This window comes from Coenobita brevimanus, chromosome 62 (assembly GCF_032717465.1).
Source record: "Coenobita brevimanus isolate Jiangsu-jjx chromosome 62, ASM3271746v2, whole genome shotgun sequence".
NCBI lineage: Eukaryota > Metazoa > Arthropoda > Malacostraca > Decapoda > Coenobitidae > Coenobita > Coenobita brevimanus.
In genome coordinates, this window is record NC_137015.1 from 33922734 (window position 1) to 33940804 (window position 18071).

At 42.4% G+C, this 18071-nt stretch overlaps 1 protein-coding gene across 1 annotated transcript in view; it reads left to right on the forward strand.

The window, feature by feature from the left end:
* The first annotated feature begins 673 nt into the window (after nucleotides 1-673).
* LOC145404118 (tRNA pseudouridine(38/39) synthase) overlaps nucleotides 674-18071 on the forward strand; it is a 126572-nt gene continuing 109174 nt past the window's right edge. The window contains exons 1-2 of the mRNA XM_080275740.1: nucleotides 674-773; nucleotides 10763-10908. Of these exons, the coding sequence (XP_080131866.1) occupies nucleotides 681-773; nucleotides 10763-10908 (239 nt within the window). The 5' untranslated portion in view covers nucleotides 674-680. The remainder of the gene's footprint in view (nucleotides 774-10762; nucleotides 10909-18071) is intronic.

Genomic DNA, 18071 nt, shown 5'->3' on the forward strand with positions numbered 1-18071 from the left:
CCCTCCTTCTCCCAGCCATTCCCCAGCCACTTATACTCGCATTACTTCCATCCTGTACGTTCAACAATTCCTTAAAGTGTTCTCTCCATCTGCTCACTTTTTCTCCCTTCTCCACTAGTAATCTACCATATTTATCTTTCACTCCCCTGCTAACTTCACTTCCACCCTGTCTTACTCTTTTCACTTCTCTCCAGAACATTTTCTTACAGTCCATCCACTTTACACTCAAATTCCTTCCAAATTCCTCATCCACTCTCTTCTTACTCTCTCTTACTAATCTTTTCACCTCTCTCTTTCTTTCCACATATAACTCTCTCTTCCGCCTCTCAACTTCTTCCACGCCCCTATTTCTCATCCATTCATTGTATGCTTTCTTCTTTCGTGCCACAGCCTGTTTCACCTCTTCAGTCCACCACGCTGTTCCTTGCACCCCCCTCCGTCTTCTCTTCCTTCCACACACCACATCACATGCTGCACATATTTCTTCTGTAAACATCTTACACACACCTTCCACGTCTCCCATCTGCTCCAATTCATATTTGCCCAATCGTTCCTCCACTTCTCTCTTATACACTGCCTTTATCCAGTTACTGTACATAATTCAAGTCCCCCCCCCCTCTCTTTCTCTCTCTCTCTCTCTCTCAATATTGTATATCTCTCAGATCATGGAGATGGAAGACATGGGTAAGGAAGGTGTAAACTACAAGCATGAGAGAAACATGGCCCCTCATAAGAAGCAGAAACTTGTGCCTCTGGATCAGTTAACCCGAGAGGTGAGAGAAATCGTTTCCAGTTTATTTAACCATTATCATTATCATCGTCATCATCAGATAAGTAGAAACCAGAAAGAGAAGTAGGTAGAGCTAATGTAGGAGAACCTGTCAGCAAATTGCTCAGTGAAGTGGGGAGTATATTCCATAAGTGCTACCATCCACACATATGCTTCATTTTATTTAACTTCACTCTGATTATTATTATTATTATTAGTAGTAGTAGTAGTTTTATTATTACGAGTTATTTGAGAGGAGCATGTGGAGTCACATGGAGAGACAGACTGACAAATGAGGAAGTGAAGGAGCATTGTGGTGTGGATGTGGATGCGATGGAAAGCTTTAGGAGAAATACATTGTGGTGGTTTGGGTATATGGATAGGATGGAGAGCGAGAGATTGACGAGGAGAGTGTATATGAGTGAGGTGGATTGGGGGAGAGAGAGAGAGGGAGGCCAAGGATGAGGTGGAGGGATGGAATGGTGAGGTACACCTCTCCCCCACTATTCAACAGGGATGTGTTCCATAAAAAGTGGTGGAATAACGAATTGATCAAATAACGAACTGATCTTTCCCATGAGTCTATCTATCATTTGCCAGATGCCTCAATCCTGCACGGGGTGGCCACAAACAAATCTCCTCCACATCGCCCTGTCCCCCGCCATTTCACTGCCCTGCTCCCAACTCACACCCCCCTTTCCCATGAGTTTGTTAAGAAATAGGGGGGGTTAGGTTCCTGACCACCTTCGTCATTCAAAAAATGTTAAATAAAGATGGAGAAATTACCGGTAAATGTGAACAAAAGTGACACAGGGATTTGAGCTGTTTCCTCGTAGACCTGTGTTCTCAAGGAAAATTATTTTACTACTATATACATCTCAGGTGATTGACATTTGATTTTCGATCAAAAAAATATTGGAGAACAAACGAAATATACCTACTTAGCGATATTAAAAAAAGCCACCTGAACGCTCTCGATAGCTGATCCTGCCAACAAGACATGATGTCACCACGCCAAACAAAGTCAAATGTATTCAGTTTAAAACCATAAATAGGAGTGAAAGCCTAATTGGAAGCACTGAAACCTAACTGGGGGGGCTTTGCCCCCAGGACCCCCCAGTGATCACACCCTACCTAACCTAGTGCAAAGTAAGGTGTGTACAGTAATCCCCGTAATATCCAGACACCCAATTTCTGGACATCCCCAATTACAGGACATTGTGGGCCTGGACCTTCAGAACCCAAAAATGGCCAAAAAAAGAAAATAATCCCCCCAAAATCTGAATTTTTTCCCACCCGTAATTTGAAATTGCCGCGCGGCGCCAAACAGCTGTTACACCACGGACCCTACCCCCTTCCTTCCTCCCCCCTCCCTTGTCAGGGTTGCCATTTGGTATTTTTCATTACCAAATATGGGCCAATTTGGTCATGAAATATTCGTTTGGTAATGCATCAGAGTAATGCATTACCAAACGGATTTTTCACATGTATGAGGATACACAGGATGGAGGTGGTGGATTATTTGCTCTTTCTGATTAATCTGCTAACGTACATAGCATGAAAATAACCAACATGCTGTTAATTATACGAAGAGTGATTACATGTATTTCCACTTGTATATATAATTAGTGAAGAATAAATGCAAGCTTTACGAATTTGGTAATAAAAAGTTAAATTTGGTAATGAAAATTGAGGAGTTTGGTAATGTGGTCGTTGTGATCTGGCAACTCTGTTTCCCCCTCACCAACACCCAAACAGTTATTGCCTAACTTCGATCGCGAATGGTAGCATATCGTAATGGGAGCCACACATGCTCATTTTTTTGTGAATAAACTGCAATACATCGCCATTAGACCACACGGGAATTTACAGTATTGTACAGTGTTAAGAAATTAGAATTTAAAGTACAAAGGATTAATTGTGGAGTGCAAACCTGGCGGTTGAAACTGGCGGTTCAAACTTGCCTGATGCAATTAACAATGTGCTTTGTTAAACAGTTATAACTCACAGTGCAAAGAATTACTGTAAGTGCAGCACAACAATGGATTACTGTACGTGCTTCAAGAGCATTTTCACCACTGCCAAAACCTTACAAAAGGCGGCCACAAACATGCTGTAATTACCCTGGATGAGGTACAGTCCCTTCTAATTCCTCATTCTTTGGTTCCTTTTCATTTATTTCAAGCTTTATGTCCATTATTGGTGTGAATAGGGTCTTAAATAGGTTTAAATATGTGCTATGCATGTCCGGTAGGGAGATATTTAGGTGGCTTTCAAAATTAGGCTGGGTTAGGGTCCATAAGTACCAGTCCAGGAGCCAGGGACTTGTTGTAAGTACCCAGAATGTTTAATATTGTATAAACCACCTCTAAAACCTCATTCTCTGGTTCTTTTGCATTTATTTCAGTCTTTTATGTCCCTTATTGGTGTGATTTGGGTCTTAAATAGATGCTATGCATGTCCAGAGGGAGTTGTATAGGTGTTTTTCTGAGTTAGGGTCCATAAGTACAAGTCCAGGAGGCTGGGGCCCACTTTCCGGACATGCCTTTGGCTCTATTACATCGGATAGTGGAGGGATTACTGTATTAAGTAAAACTGGCGCCAAAACAGTATCATGTGTTACGAGTGTTTGTTAATCATTGGCGCAGTCGTCACCCAACCATAAGATGGCGAAACATTCACTCAGGTTGGTGAGCACATGACTGCACTTGACAGGGGTAATATAGGGGTCTTGGGTGAAATCATGGTGGTGCTATAATCCACGAGGCCACACAGAAATGCAAACGGATGAAGAGGCAACCGATCAGCAGGGCAGAGCGCAGGAGACTTAGGCAGTTCAGCTGGTCTGTCTGGCGGTGAGCAGTTTGCATTGTCAGAATGGCGGGGATAACCATGTCGAAAAACAGAAAAGGGTGTAGATTTACCAATGTCGAAACACGAATTGTCGAATAATGATCGATCGAAAAACGAGGGCTTGGTGTAGATGAGAGAGGGGGGTGTGAGCTGGGAGCAGGGCAGCAAAATGGCAGGGAACAGGGCGACATGGAGGTAGTTTGTTTGTGGCCACCCTTTACGGGATTAAGGTGTCTGACAACAGATAGATTATTATTATTATTATTTTTATTATTAATTATTATTATTATTATTATTTTTATTTATTATTATTATTATTATTATTATTATTATTATTATTATTATTATTATCCACTCATTGTAGTGCTGCTCTCGGGTGTCTGCCCTGTCCTCTCCTCCATCCTTGTTTCCTTCCATCTTCTGTCTTTTTTTTCCTTCATTCTTTTCTCTTCCTTCTGCCTATGGGTGACTTTACACTCCCTCTTCTGTCTTTCATTCCTTCATTCTTTCCTCTCCCTTCTGCCTGTGGGTGACTCTACACTGAGTGACAAGCCAAATGGTTTCCTGTACATCAGGAAACCATTTACTATGCTGGGTGGTAACCATATAACCAGATTTTGGCGCCTGGTGGTTTAGTGGGTAATAATTGTGCTCCAGTCAGATTGAACCGTTGAAGGTTTATATCCAAGGGGTGATTGGGGTTTATTGCTCATGTAATGTCACTCAGGGATGAGTGAGGCTGGTCACCGTCATCTTAAATATTTGTCAGGACCAACTGCCTAGCCCCGGGCTTTTACGCTTCTCATGGGGCAGCATAGGATTGGATGATGGATGGATGGTTCATTATTATTATTCATCCATCCATCCATCCATCAGTCATCAAATCCTATGTTGCCCCACGAGAAGCGTAGGAGCCTGGGGCTAGGCAAGTTGGTCCTGACATTTAAGATGGGAGTGACCAGCCTCACTCATCCCTAAGTGGTTTTACATGAGCAGTAAACCCCAACCACCCCTTGAATATAAACCTTCAACGGTTCAATCCGACTGGAGCACAATTAAAGTAATAGAAGTCCCAGTGAGTGATGAACAGGGTGGCTTTAGGAGTGGCAGAGGATGTGTGGATCAAATATTTGCAGTGAGACAGATAGCAGAGAAGGCTTGTGAGAAGGACCATAAGGTGTTTATGGCATTCATGGATCTGGAAAAAGCATATGACAAAGTGGACAGAGAAGGATTGTGGAAAGTTTTGCGCGTGTAAGGTGTAGAGGGTAAGCTGTTAGGTGGTGTCAAGAGTTTTTATGATGGTAGTGAAGCATGTGTCAGGGATATTGGGCATCTAAGTGAATGGTTCACAATTAGTGTGGGAGTGCAACAAGGTTGTGTGATGTCCCCATGGTTGTTCAATGTATACTGTATATCAATGGGGTGATGAGAGAAGTGAAAACACGGGTAATGGAGAGAGGGATGGCATTGGTAATGAATGGTGATGGATGGAATATCTCAAATTTGTTGTATGCTGATGATGCAGTACTGCTTGCAAGTACCGGACAAGAACTTGGTAGGCTAGTGCAGAGTTTTGCTGATGTCTGTAAGTGTCATGCCTTGAGAGTAAATGTAGAAAAGAGTAAAGTGATGGTTATTGAGAGAGAAGGTGACTTCCAGTGCAATGTTACAGTGAATGGAGAGAGACTGGAATTGGTGAGTTCAAATACCTGGGTACAGTGATAGAAAAGAGAGGAAAATGTGCAAAAGAAGTTGAAAGTAGAGTGACACAAGGAAGAAAAGTAGCTGGTGCAATGAAGGCCTTGATAAGAAATAGAGGCTTGAGGGTTGCAGCTGCACAAAGCTTACATGAAGGAGTGTTAGTGCCAACTTTAACATGTGGATGTGAGACTATGATGTGGCATGAAAATGAAAAGTCAAGAGTAAGAGCAGTGGAGATGGGATGCACGAATTTCATGCATTTGAGGTTCGCGCCGCAATTGAGGTACCAATTAGGCACGAAAATAGTGAGTGTACTATACTCTGAAACTGCTTGCAACATTGGGATCCCCCTGTACAGTACAGTGACATTTTATTATGCATATTACAGTATTTATGGTTGTTTTCCTGTTTGAACAGCTATATAATAGTACTGTATAATGTAGGATTTGAAAGGGGGCTAGACTTCAGATTTCCCGTAGGGGGGTTAGGGAAGGTATAATGTTACAATCCATCAGTACGTTAACTACTGGCAGCTCCTTGGTAGCTGTAGACTGTAGCACCAGTTGAGCAGGGCAGTACTCCCAAGGTGGATGGAAAGCTGATGACAAGGAGAGCTGGAGCTCCCGTTTCATCATCCCTTGGGACTAGTTCCCAACCATCCCCTTTTGCTGAACTTTTTCAGTTTTTCAGTAACACAGAGTAGGCCAGCATGCTCTCCAACACAAGTTTCTCCAACTGTCAACACCAATCTACATACACAGTACACACTACACTTCCTTAAAAAAGGGGGGGGCGGGCACAGTAACCAGGCCTCAGAGTCTCCGGGGGTAGGGGGGCACCATAAATGCCCCCATCCATCCCTTTCCCAGTGACGACTCAACAGAATGCCTAGAACCACTGTCTGATTCACTTCTTCTTCATTTCTGCAACATTTGCAGCCTTTCCTCTAACCTTCTGTAGAGCACCACCTCTCCTCCTCGACTGTAAACCTTCCATTCTCTTCCTGACAGAGACTAATCTGTCTGAGGCAACTGACAGCTAACCCTTTTCTGTTTCCTCCTACTTTCTTTATACTCATTTTAAAGCCAAAGGTGGCTGTTGTGTGTATATATATGCAACAACTTTTCTTGCTCTTGTGTTCCTGAACTTGATTCGTCTGAATTCTCTAATCTATGGCTTTGGCTTTCCTGTCATTCTCTGACTAAATATATCTGCATTATTTACTTATCCTCTAATTCTGCTGACTATGATAAATTCTTCAACTCTGCTGACTATGATAAATTCTTCAACACTCTTACTTCTGCAATGGAACACATTCTATCCATTTCTCTTTTCTCTGAAATCTCCATTCTAGGAAATTTCAGTGTTCACCACCACCTTTGTCTCTCCTCTCCTTTCACTGATCCACCTGGTGAACAAGCCTAAATCTTTTCTATCCTTAAGGACGTAGAGCAGCTTGTACAGCACCCTACCTATATCCCTGACTGCCTTGGAGAGAGCTCCAACATACTTGACCTCTTCCTTACAACTAATCTTTCAGCTTACATTGTTAATCTTTCCTTTCCATTGGACTCCTCCGATCACAATCTTATTACCTTGACCTGTCCTATCGCTCAGGTATGGCCTGTGGACCCTCCAAAGAAACGTCAACTGTGGCGCTTTGGAGCTGCGGATTGGGAGGCCCTCAGGCAGTACTTCTTTGATTTTCCCTGGAATGTTTATTGCTTCCATGGCCGAGAGCCATCTGGGTGTGCTTTGCGCATTACAGAGGTTATTCTCTCGGGCATGGAAGCACACATTCCCTTCTCATATCCTTTGACTAACGCAAGAAAGCCTTGGTTTAATCACGCCTGTTCTAATGCTGTCCGCAACAAGGAGAAGACCTATAAAAGGTACCAGAGCCAGCCCACCCCTGAATCACATCTTTTTTATGTTTCTGCCTGGAATCGTGCAAAGTCTGTTCTTCGCTCTGCTAAAATTAATTTCATCTGTACTAAATGCTTTCAACTCTCCAACTCAAATTCTTCCCACTCCTTCTGGCACCTTGCCAAAAACCTTTCTAACAACTTTACATCATCATCCTTCCCTCCTCTTTTCTACTGTGATGGCTCTGTAGCTATTTCTCCTACTGATAAAGCAGATCTCTCTGCTCAGAGTTTCTCCTCCAATTCCGCATTAGAGGATTCCAGTGCTGTTCCTCTATCACGTCCCCCCTCTGACTTCCTCATGATTGACATTAAAATTTCTTCAGTTGATGTATTTTCTGCCATCACTGGTCTTAATACAGTACCCTCGCGTCCAACACGCGTTAGTCCAGCACGATTCGGGTCCAGCACGGAGAGCAATTAATTAGTATTATTTAATACGATTTAATTACTGCAACACGAGTGTGTTAGCATAACACGCACAGAGCTCCGAGAAGTGGGCGAAATCCACAGAGTTCACTCTAGCACAATCACCCCCGGTCCAACACGGTCATACTGGACATTCCCATGATGATGATAGCCAATGAAAAACTTCTGATCAAGTAGCCTTCCCCGCCCGCTATTGTGACGTGATCGTGATGCCGCCCACTTAAAAACGCTTCTGGTGTCACGTGATGTTTTGTTTACATTTCTCCCGCCACAGAGCCACTCAGTCGCATAATTGCATTGGAAGGTGCTTTTTTCTTGCTGCATTTTCTGCCCTTGTTACTGCATTTTACCCTGCTCACGATGCCTAGGAAGCCTTATGAGAACCCCAAGAAGCGTCAGCACCTCCCTCAGGCCACCAAGCTAGAAAGCATCAAGAGGAAGAAGAAAAGGGAGAGGAAAGATGACATTGCCAAGCCCTACGACATGAATGAAGCCAACGTGATCATAATAAAAAACTTAAGACAAGAGCCTGGCAGCCGAAGGCTATCACACGGCACTTCATACCAGGTTTGCCGAGGATACGATGGTAAATCGGAATGGTAATGTGGTAAAATTGCCGATGATACCACGGGCATTTGGAATTCATCTGGATGGATTCCTGCCGAGCATACGACGGAGAAAACAGTGTGACCAAAACCCAGGCGACTTGACAGAGAATGTATCTTACTACAGCATTGAACATTTAGCCTGACACTGAATACATATTAATATTTTAGAATAAAAATCAATCGTTTTGAAACCCTTCTCATCGGCGTGCGTACCAGTTTATAAACAAAGTTGCTTCTCCTTATTCTCTACCGAGTCAGCGACAGCGATCACTTTCCACATTCACGAGACGTGGCTCTGGCAACAGTGTGAGAAGCATGCACTTTGCCGAGGATTACAGGGCTAGGACAGGCAGAAGCAGGACCTTCCATGGCTGTGGACGAAGATAGTGATTCTGAGTGTGATTTCGAAGGATTTATGAGGGAAGTTTGATTTCGAAGGATTTATGAGGGAGGTTGAGGAGGAGCAACAGCCATTACCCACTAGTGACGCCAGCAGCCATCCTCCGGGGACCCAGTAGGACTAACTACAGCCTTGGATACCACCTTCCATTCCCAGCAAGCCCACCAACACTATCCTAAAAGGTTAGTTATCATTCATAGCACAGTACCATGTATTATAATGACAATAGTACCAATATATGTATAGGTATATGGTAGGTATTTAGGGTGACTTTTCCGAGGGTTGCTGACATAATTCATTTTTCCCCATAAGCTTTATTGTTAGTCCAACATGTTTTTGGTCCAACACGTGACCCATGCATGACAATATTACCGTGCTGGATGCGAGGGTACTGTTCTAACAAGGCATAGGGGCCTGATGGGGTCCCTCCTGTTGTCTTCAAGAACTGTGCTTCTATGCTTACACCCTGCGTAGGTAAACTCTTTTGCCATTGTCAATCAACTTGTACCTTTCCTTCTTGCTGGAAGATTGCTTTCATTCAGCCAGTCCCAAAGAAGGGTGACCATTCCAAACCCTCTAACTATCGTCCAGTTGCTTTAACATCCTGTATGTCAAAAGTTTTCAAGTCCATTCTTAACAGAAAAATTTTAAAGCATCTTTCCCATCACAACCTCCTTTCTGATCGTCAGTATGGGTTCCGTCAGGGACGCTCCACTGGCAATCTTCTCACCTACCTTTCAGACTCCTGGTCATCCTCCTTTTGGGACTTTGGCGAAAGCTTTGCCATTGCACTTGACATTGCAAAGAGTTTCAATCGAGTCTGGCGTAAATCTTTAATTTCCAAACTGCCCTCTTACTGTTTCTATCCTGTCTGTGCCTTCATCTGTTGCTTCCTTTCTGGTCGTTCTGTAGCCGCTGTTGTAGACAGCCATCATTCTTCTCCTAGATCTATCAACAGTGGTGTTCCTCAGGTCTCTGTCCTGTCACCAACTCTCTTCCTTTTATTCATCAGTGACTTTCTAAGCTGTACGTCTAACCCTATCCACTGGTATGCTGATGATTCCACCCTTCACCTTTCCATTTGGTTTCCGCAACATCCATCGCAGCAGTTACTTCAACATACAAGGGATGAGGCTATGGCACTCCTAATGTCTGATTTGGCTCGTATCTCTGACTGGGGTAAAAATAATCCTATTTCTAATGCATCAAAGTCTCAGTTTTTACACCTATCAACCCAACACAATCTTCCACAGGAGTACCCACTAATGTTTAATAATATCCAGCTGAATCCTACATCATCCTCGAACATGCTTGGGGTGTCATTCACTCGGGACTTATCTTGGAAAGATCGTATTGCATCTCGTGTAGAATCTGCTTGCAACAGATTGGGTGTGCTATGCAGACTTTTTGCCGTCTTTACCCCTGCACAGTTGATGACTTTATACATGGGTTTTGTTTGCCCCTGTGTAGAGTACAACTCTCATGTGTGGGGAGGCTCCCCACATACAGTTCTTCTCAGTAGAATGGAATCAAAGGCTTTTCGTCTCATTAACTCTCCTCCTCTTACTGGCTTCCTTCAATCTCTGTCTCTTCACTGCACTGTTGCATCTTTATCTCTTTTCTGTCACTACTTCAATGGTCACTGTTCCTCAGAACTGTCTGTGTGTATCCCTTCAACTCTATGACTGGTGCATAGCACCTGTCTAGCAACAAACTCATGCCTTTTCTGTCCAACTCTCCAATGCAAGAGTTAACTGTTAATCCCAGTCCTTCATTTGTGCAACTGGTCAACTCTGAAACTGTCTCCCTCTTCTGTATTTCGTACTTCCTATGATCTCCAGTCTTTCAAACGCAGTGTGTCCAGGCATCTCAAAATGAACGGATCTTGAACTTGGCTCTCTTTTGTTTTTTGTTTTGTTTTTTCTTGGAAGGAGTTGTTTGCTGCCTCCTGGTCTTTGGTTCCTTTTTTTCTTTCATTAAAAAAAATATATATATATATATATATATTGATAGTGATTTAATGTTGCTAGGTAATGATGCTGAATATCAAGGTACTTTGGATCCTGCTGCACAGGAATTAGAGGCGAGGGTGCACCAGTTGGAGGCCCACAATATGCAGCTGCGCAACCTGCTGTCCAAGAGTCAGGGGGGATGTGGTGAAGGCATTGAGGGGTCAGGAAGCAGGAAGGCCAAGAAGTCAAGACCTTTTGATTTTCGCAAGTGAGTGCCTTTCAGCACTTTTTTTTTTTTTTTTTTTTTTTTTCTCCACTGTTGTAGTGCTGCTCTCGGGTGTCTGGCCTTTCTTCTCCTCCATCCTTCTTTCCTTCCATCCTCCACTGTCTTTCTTTCCTTCATTCTTTTCTCGTCCCTCTGCCTTTGGGCAACTTTTCACTCCCTCATCTGTCTTTCTTTCCTTCATTCTTTCCTCTTGCTTCTGCCTGTGGGTGGCTCTACTCTGAGTGACAATCCAAATGGTTTCCTGTACACCAGGAAACCATTTACTATGCTGGGTGGTAGCCATATAACCAAATTATGGCACCTGTTGATTTAGTGGGTAATTAAGGTGCTCCAATTGGATTGAGCTTGTGCAAGTTTATATCCAAGGGATGGTTGGGGTTTATTGCTCACATAATGCCACTCAGGGATAAGTGAGGCTGGCCACTCTCATCTTAAATGTCAGGACAAACCTGCCTAGCCCCAGGCTCCTGTCCTTCTCAAGGAGCGACATAGGATTGGATGATGAATGAATGATTAAAGAATTTTCTAAGTTTTCAGATGACAGAGGACATAATTGGATTGATGAAGTATATGTGGAGATGCATATGCAAGAGCTGCTGTTATTTATTAACCAAGTACTGTGGTTGATAGAGTGAATTTTCCCCCCAGTGTATTGCAAAAGCAACCTAATGAAGATAGTGTGTACCGTATGTGGATGGTGTCATGCTCTGGGATGTACTCAGTACCTTTTAAGGCATGAATGATGGTGAATGGATGTGTTACCTTTCACTGAACACTCTGTTAATAGATTCTGCTTTTCTGATTTCTTTTTCATGTTTTTGGAATCCTTAAAAAATTCATGCATCATTTAACTGTTTCACTGTAAGTATTATTTTATCAGCAGACTTCCTAGACATTTAAGTGAGGAGTTTTGTAACTGTGACACTTATCTGCATTTCATTTTCATTTTCGTTTTTGAAGGCTCAACATGCATGCTTCTGCCTTGGTCACCTAATGGCGGTTCTCCATGCTGCTTGATCTCTGGGAGCTTCCCTATTCAGCCCTGTAACCTTGAGGTCACACTCAATGACGTCGTCCCAGGTCTTTTTCGATCTGCCTCTCACTACCCTACCCCCAACATTGACACTTGCCACTTTCTGCACCCAGTTATCATCCCCCATCCTCTCCACATGCCTAAACAATTTCAATCTACCTCTTCTTATCACAAAACCAATATACTCAGTCCCATCCTACCTTTCCACTCTTCAATTTTAAATCTAGCCTCCCAGGCCTTGCACTTAAGGAAGCACTGCACATCCACCTAATCATTGTCATTTCTGTACATTTGAGCCTACGAATATCCTCTTCCCTTACTGCCCGGTTCTCACTACCGTACGGCAATAGACTCTTAACACATACCACATACAAAGATCCCTTAGTGTCAGGAGAGGCAACAGCTCTCTGAATTTCTTCCAACCACTCCTCACTCTAGCCCAAAGCTAGCTCTTGCCCCTCCTGCAGCACGTTAAATCTCTCAACGAACAAAATTTGAGGTTGAATATATATTTATTCTCGTTTCTATTTACTCTGAATTAGAGTCATATAAAATTTAGAGAATCTGTTACAACAGGTCAGTAACTGAACTTTAGATCATAAATTTATTTGGTAAGAAATAGGATGTGAGAAATGCATGACCAAGTAAAGTTATAGTTCTTAAGTACTGTACTGTGGAGAGTTTTGTTGAATAGACCCAAGAATCAACTCAAATTAACATAAGTGAAGTCATATTAGATCTTAGAAATTAAGGCGAACCACTGTCTAACACCCTGAATCCCATTTCATCACCCTAAACAGTAGGTTACCTGTAATTGTAAAGTTTTGATTGAGTCAGAAATCTGTTATGCTTACATTAAATGTAAAACATCCTTAAACATCAGCTGGCATCATTTTTTACCTGTTGTCCTCCAAAACTTGAATTCGATACAGTTTGCTAGCTGTATCTGAATTCTTTCTCACTTTCGGTGGTTTTTAATTCATTAATCCTCTCACATTCACCTCGATAATTTTTAAAAAGAGAAATTCACATACAGTAACCCCTCCAATATCCGGATCAATAGAGCCATAGGCAGGTCCGGATAGTGGTCCTGTCCGGATATTGGGCCCCAGCTTATGGACTAGTACTTACGGACCCTAACTCTGAAAAACACCTATACAACTCCCTCTGGACATGCATAGCACCTATTTAAGACCCAAATCACACCAATAAGGGACATAAAAGACTGAAATAAATGCAAAAGAACCATAAAATGAGGTTTTAGAGGTGAGTTTATACAATATTAAACATTCTGGGTACTTACAAGTCCCTTGGTCTTGGACTGGTTTGAACCGCCAGTTTGCAGTCCACAGTTAATCCTCTGCACTCTAAATTCTAATTTCTTAACACTGCACAACACTGTAAATTCCTGTGTGTTCTAGTGGCAAGGTATTGCAGTTTATTCACTGTTTATTCACAAAAAACAAGCACCTGTGGCTTGCACTGTTATGAGTATCTGCTCTCCATCGGAGTTAAGCTGTGACTGTTGATGTTGGTGGGGTAACAGAGTTGCCAGATCGCAACAGCCACATTACCAATCTCCTCAACTTTCATTGTCAAATATAACTTTTCATTACCAAATTCGTAAAGCTAGCATATATTCTTCACTAATTATATATACAAGTGGAAATACATGTAATCACTCTCCTTATAACTAACACCATGTTGATTATTTTCACACTATGTAGGGTAGCAGATTAATCAGAGAGAGCAAACAATCCACCATCTCCATCCTGTGTATCCTCATACATGTGAAAAATCCATTTGGTAATGCATTATTCTAATGCATTACCAAACGAATTTTTCATTACCAAATTGGTCCACACTTGGTAATGAAAAATACCAAATGGCAACCTGACAGGGGAGGGGGGAGGGGGAGGAAGGAAGGGGTGAAGGGACCATGGTGTAACAGCTGTTTGGCGCCAGGCGGGAATTTCAAATTATGGGAGGGAAAAAAGTCAGATTTTTTTCGAATTTTTTGCAGTTTTTGGCCCATTTTGGGAATATTGGATCCCAGGAGGATTATGTCCGGTTAGTGGGGATGTTCGGATATTGGGCGTTCGGATATTAGAGGGATTACTGTATTGTATATGTTTAGATCACATTTTGAATAAGTAAACACCTGTATACGATACCCTGGCTTAATGATGGGGATAGAAATACTACCCTGCCACACTGAATGATGGCCAAACCCTGATATAATTCATTCTTAGATCTTTAGTGGAAAAGTTTTTAGAGAAGGGAAAGAAGTTGTATGCGGCTTTCATGGATTTGGAGAAAGCATATGACATGGTGAATAGACAAGGGTTGTGGAAAGCTTTAGGAATATATGGAGTAGATTGGAAGTTGTTGAATGCTGTGAAGAGTATGTACGATGGTGTGAAGGCTGCAGTGCGTGTGGATGGTGAACTAAGTGAATTTTTCTCTTTGAAAGTTTGGTTGAAACAGGGATGTGTCATGTCTCCATGGTTGTTCAATCTGTACATGGATGGGGTAATAAAAGAGGTACAAGGTAGGGTAGTGGATGTTGGAGTGGCCCTGGTGAGAGAGGATAGTGTTTGGAAACTCCCTGTACTGTTGTTTGCAGATGATACTGTGTTGTTGAGTGAAGACGAAGGGGAGCTGCAAGGCTTGGTGGACGAGTTTGGGAGAGTGTGTAAGAAACGGAATCTAAAGGTGAATGTAGGGAAGAGTTAAGTGATGGTCTTTGAGAGGTGTCAGTGAATGTACAGCGAGGTTGGATGGTGAAGAATTGGAAAATGTGAGTACGTTTAAGTACTTGGGTAGTGTGATGAGTAAGGATGGAGGTTTGGAGAGTGAAGTGCTTGAAAGGGTACAGCAGGGAAGAAAGGTTGCTGGTTCTTTGAAAGCAGTGATAAGAAACAGGGAAGTGAGCATGGAAGTGAAAAAGTTACTACATGACAGTATTGTGATACCAACTCTAACGTATGGAAGTGAAGCTTGGACGTTGTTGGAAGGACACAAGTCAAGAGTGAGAGCAGTGGAAATGAGTTATTTAAGAGGAGCCTGTGGAGTCACATGGACAGACAAGCTGACGAATGAGAATATAAAGGAGCGTTGTGGTGTTGATGTGGATGTGATAGGAAGCGTTGGGAGGAATACACTGAGGTGGTTTGGCCATGTGGAGAGGATGGAGGGTGAAAGACTGACAAAGAGAGTGTGAGTGAGGTGGAGGGGGGAAGAGGGAGGGGGAGGCCAAGGATGAGATGGAAGGATGGGGTGGAGAGGTATATGAGAGAGGGGGGTGTGAGTTGGGAGCAGGGCAGTGAAATGGTGAGGGACAGGGCGACTTGGAGGCGATTTGTTTGTGGCCACCCCAAACAGGATTGAGGCATCTGGCTATAGATATTTTGATAGATGATACTTTAGACATAAAGTTTGTGTTTAGGTTGTTTTATAAACTTTTTAGACCTAGATTAATGTGTTTTAGTAATAGGTGGGATGAACATTGTCATTTTGGATGACAGTTTACTAAGTTTGATTTTTTCCAGATTTTGTTTAAATGATTTTCAGATTGTATTTTTGGGTTTAGGTTATTTATAAACTGCTTTTAGGCTTATTTTGGCTTGTTTTAAAGCTATTTTGGGATTTAGATTAGCCAGAAAATTGTTTTTGGACTCATTCAGGTGGGTTTAGGACTTGGTTGGGGGGGGGATCCCAAGGCTCAAAAACACATCGTTATACTTTACATGTTAAATCTACCTTGATATACAATACCTCACCTAACAATGTTTTTTTTTTTTTTTTTTTTTACCATATCCCATCGTTAAATCAGGGTTGACCTGTGTTGTTATTCTTGCCAATTTCCACTGTCCCCCAAAATTTTTATAGACATACACTGTAACCCAGTGGCTTCTTATATGTCAGCTCTGTGTTCTAAATTTATCCATCCATCATCCAATCCTATGTCACCCCATGAGGAGCACAGAAACCTGGGGCTAGGCAAGTTGGTCCTGACATTTATCCCTTTCATGTAAAGGGGTGTGCGTAATTTCTGGCTGTAGTGCTTAACTCTCGCTCAAGAGCTTTCAGAACAGTCGCGTAAAGATATTTTACTTCTGACGCTCGTATGACGCTCATAGAAAGGCCACTTTGGTCTCATTTTGAAGATGAAGACTATTGCTCTGTAATACATTGTTGAAAAAGGCAATATATACTAAGTAAAATGCAAAAAAAAGTGAGTAGAAGTTAGCGGACATGCTAAAGTTGTACACTTTCCTTTAAAAATATATTTTCCCAAAAAAAAAACTACTAAAGAAATAATAATATTTTTTGCTTCAACATGTAGCAGAAGAAATTTCGTTTCCAGTAATGCATTATTTGTTGTATTTTCTTCAATAATAATGCCATATATATATATATATATATATATATATATATATATATACACGAGAGAAAAAGGAACATAATTGTTTGGCAGGTCAAGAGGGGTACATCCAACCAGTGAGAAACCTCACACAACACTGAGCAGAGCAAAACAAGTGAGCACGCTTGCACCAGCTGTGGCAGACTTAGCTCCGCCCACTTTTGCCTGTCACCCAACAAATATGGCAACTCCCTAAATACTGTATTTCGGATGACAGGCAAAGTCATCATACTGACATCAGAGGTTGACAGACGAACGACGGCCCAGCCCGTCATCGGTATATGAAAGGGTTAAGATGAGAGTGACTAGCCTCACTCATCCTTGAGTGGCATTATGTAAGCAATAAACCCTAACTACCCCATGGATATAGACCTACACAGGCTCATTCCGATTGGAGCACCTTAATTACCGACCAAACCACCAGGTGCCTTAATATGGTTATATTGTTACCACCCAGCGTAGTATAGTAAACCCTCCATATAACAAACTAATTGGGGGAGGGGTGGGTCGCTATGTCCGATAATTTGCTATATCCGAGGGTCGTTATTATCAGAGGGATTACCGAACCTAGGTTGCTATATCCGGGGAGTCGTTCGGTCCTATATGCACAACCACAGCCTAAACTTACTCTGATAAAGTTTTACATGGAGAATTCAGTGGTTTATAAAGTTGTACATGTAAATACAGTACTGTATGAAGTTGTACATGTCAGTACAATACCTATAATAAATCCATCATCATCCAATCCTACATTGCCCGATGAGGAGCGTAGGAGTCCGAGGCTAAGCAATTGGTCCCGACATTTAAGATGAGAGTGACCAGCCTCACTCTTCCCTGAGTGGCATTACATGAGCAATCAACCCCAACCACCCCTTGGATATAAACCTTCACCGGCTCAATCCGATTGGAGCGCAATAATTACTCACTAAACCACCAGGTGCCAAAATTTGGTTATATGGTTACCATCCAGCATAGTAAATGGTTTCCTGGTGTACAGGAAACCATTTGGCTTGTCACTCAGTGTAGAGTCACCCACAGGCAGAAGGAAGAGGAAAGAATGAAGGAAAGAAAGACAGAAGAGGAAGTGTAAAGTTACCCACAGACAGGAGGACAAGGAAAGAATGAAGTAAAGGAAGACAGAAGAGGATGGAAGGAAAGAAGGATGGATGAGAAAAATACAGTACTGTATAATGTAGTACTGTTACAGTACACTTACTCTACCAAGAAGAAATGCTGTTGAAGTACACTTACTGTGTCAGGAAGGGATGCTGTTGTCATTGTGGGCTGATTCACGAACTTCCCCCGCATTTAGCGACCTTTGTTTGCAGAATCTGGGGAAGTTCGGTCACGATTTGGCCGTTCGCTGTATCCGAAATTTGCAATACCGGGACTCGTTTTATCAAGGGTTTGATGTAAATGGTTTTCTGGTGTACAAGAAACCATTTGGCTTGTCACTCAGTGTAGTCACCCATAGGAAGAGGAAAAAAAGAAGGAAAGAAAGACCTTAGAGGGAGTGTAAAGTCACCCATAGGCAGAAAAAAGAGGAAAGAATAAAACAAAGAAAGACAGAAGAGGAAGAAGAAAGGAAAGGGCAGAAACCCAAGGCAGCACTACATTGAGTGAGTGGATGATGAGTGCCCAATTGAAAAGATTAGTCTGTGGCTACAACTCTGCACTGAATAAAGA